General features: G+C 43.6%; 1 protein-coding gene and 1 non-coding gene across 2 annotated transcripts; one reads left to right on the top strand and one right to left on the bottom strand.

The window, feature by feature from the left end:
- Positions 1-1623, top strand: LOC112091702. The gene has a single exon (XM_024165962.1). It carries the CDS (start codon positions 1-3, stop codon positions 1621-1623), a length of 1623 nt encoding a protein of 540 aa, XP_024021730.1.
- LOC112091733 lies at positions 268-374 on the bottom strand. The gene has a single exon (XR_002902283.1). It is a non-coding gene; the product is annotated as a small nucleolar RNA R71 (small nucleolar RNA).
- Positions 1624-1878: the final 255 nt, after the last annotated feature.

Raw genomic sequence — 1878 nt, 5'->3', positions numbered from 1 at the left:
ATGTTCCAAATGCTCCAAACCGTGGGCCAATTCAGTGGCATAGGAACAGAAGATCCTCACCTCCATCTTACACAATTTATGGAGGTGAGTGATACTTTCAAGATAACAGGGGTGACTGAAGATGCATTGAGGTTAAAGTTATTCCCTTATTCTTTAAGGGATAGAGCTCGGGTATGGCTAAATTCTTTGCCTCCAGATTCGGTGGTAACATGGGATGATTTGGCAGAGAAGTTTCTCATGAAATACTTCCCTCCAACCAAGAATGCCAAGCTAAGAAATGACATTACCTCCTTCCAACAAGCAGATGGGGAGTCATTGTATGAAGCATGGGAAAGATTCAAGGAGCTATTGGGGAAGTGCCCTCAACATGGGATCCCCCATTGGATTCAAATAGAGACATTTTATAATGGTCTCAATGGGCAAACAAGGACTATAGTTGATGCCGCAGCTCGTGGAGTCATTTTGGCCAAATCTTACAATGAAGCATATGAAATTTTGGAGAGGATGACCAACAGCAATTATCAATGGCCAACCGAGAGACTTAATGCGAGGAAGGCTTCTGGTATTCATGAAGTTGATGCCATCACTGCATTCTCAGCTCAAATGTCATCCTTGACGAATATGGTAAAAGCATTGCACATGCTGGCAGGGGTAAATGTTGTGCAAACTGCTGGATTCTCTTGTGTTTACTGTGGAGAGGGCCACTTGTATGAAGATTGCCCATCCAACCCAGCCTCCGCTTACTATGTTGCTAATTTCAACAGGAGCAGCAATCCTTATTCGAATCCTCACCACCAAGGGTTGAGCCAACATCCAAATATGGCTTGGAGTAACCAAGGAGCGGGTTCTAGTGGAGCTAACGCTTATTATAGACCCACATATCCACCCGGTTATTCACATCAACAACAAAGAATACAAGCAGATCAATCTAGCTCTTTAGAGAGTTTGCTAAAGGAATTTATAGCAAGGAGTGAAGCCAAAATCCAAAGTCATGATGCAACACTGAGGAATTTAGAAAATCAAATGGAGCAGCTTGCTAACTCTTTGAACAACCGACCTCAAGGCTCTCTCCCAAGCAACACCGAAGATCCACGTAGAGAAGGGAAAGAACACTGCAAGGCTATTTCACTAAGGAGTGGAAAGGAGTTGGACCCAAGGACAAGACCTCAGGCTGTACAAACAGAGCCCACTTCAATCCAAGAGGAAGAGCAGCAAACTCAGCCACAAGAAGAACAACGAAGGAAGCAACAGCCAAATTCTGACGTCCAGAATGCTGCATCATTTCCACAGCATTCTGGAGTGGCAGACACCAGTAACAGCAGTAGCAACCGACCACCTCCACCATTCCCACGGCGTTTTCAGAGACAACAACAAGATGGGCAGTTTCATAAGTTTTTGGATGTTTTGAAGCAGCTACACATCAACATACCATTAGTTGAGGCCCTAGAAAAGATGCCAAACTACACCAAGTTCGTGAAAGAGTTGGTCACTAAAAAATGCCGGTTTGGAGAATTTGAAATGGTGGCTTTGACAGAGGAATGCAGCGCCATATTGCAAAATAAGCTCCCTCCCAAGCTGAAGGATCCTGGAAGCTTCACTATCCCGTGTTCAATTGGAAACTAATATTTTGGTAAGGCTTTATGTGATTTGGGAGCTAGTATAAATTTGATGCTGATGTCTATTTTTAAGAAGTTGGGAATCGGGGAAGCATGGCCTACCACAGTGTCTTTGCAGCTCGCAGACATATCTATTGCACTTCCTGAAGGAAAAATTGAGGATGTACTAGTAAAGGTAGACAAGTTCATTGTACTAGTAAAGGTGGACAAGTTCATTTTTCCTGCTGACTTCATCATTCTTGACTATGAAGCGGATAGAGAA

This window comes from Morus notabilis, unplaced genomic scaffold (genome assembly GCF_000414095.1).
Source record: "Morus notabilis unplaced genomic scaffold, ASM41409v2 Scaffold203, whole genome shotgun sequence".
Lineage (NCBI taxonomy): Eukaryota > Viridiplantae > Streptophyta > Magnoliopsida > Rosales > Moraceae > Morus > Morus notabilis.
This window is presented reverse-complemented; position numbering and strand designations above follow the sequence as displayed.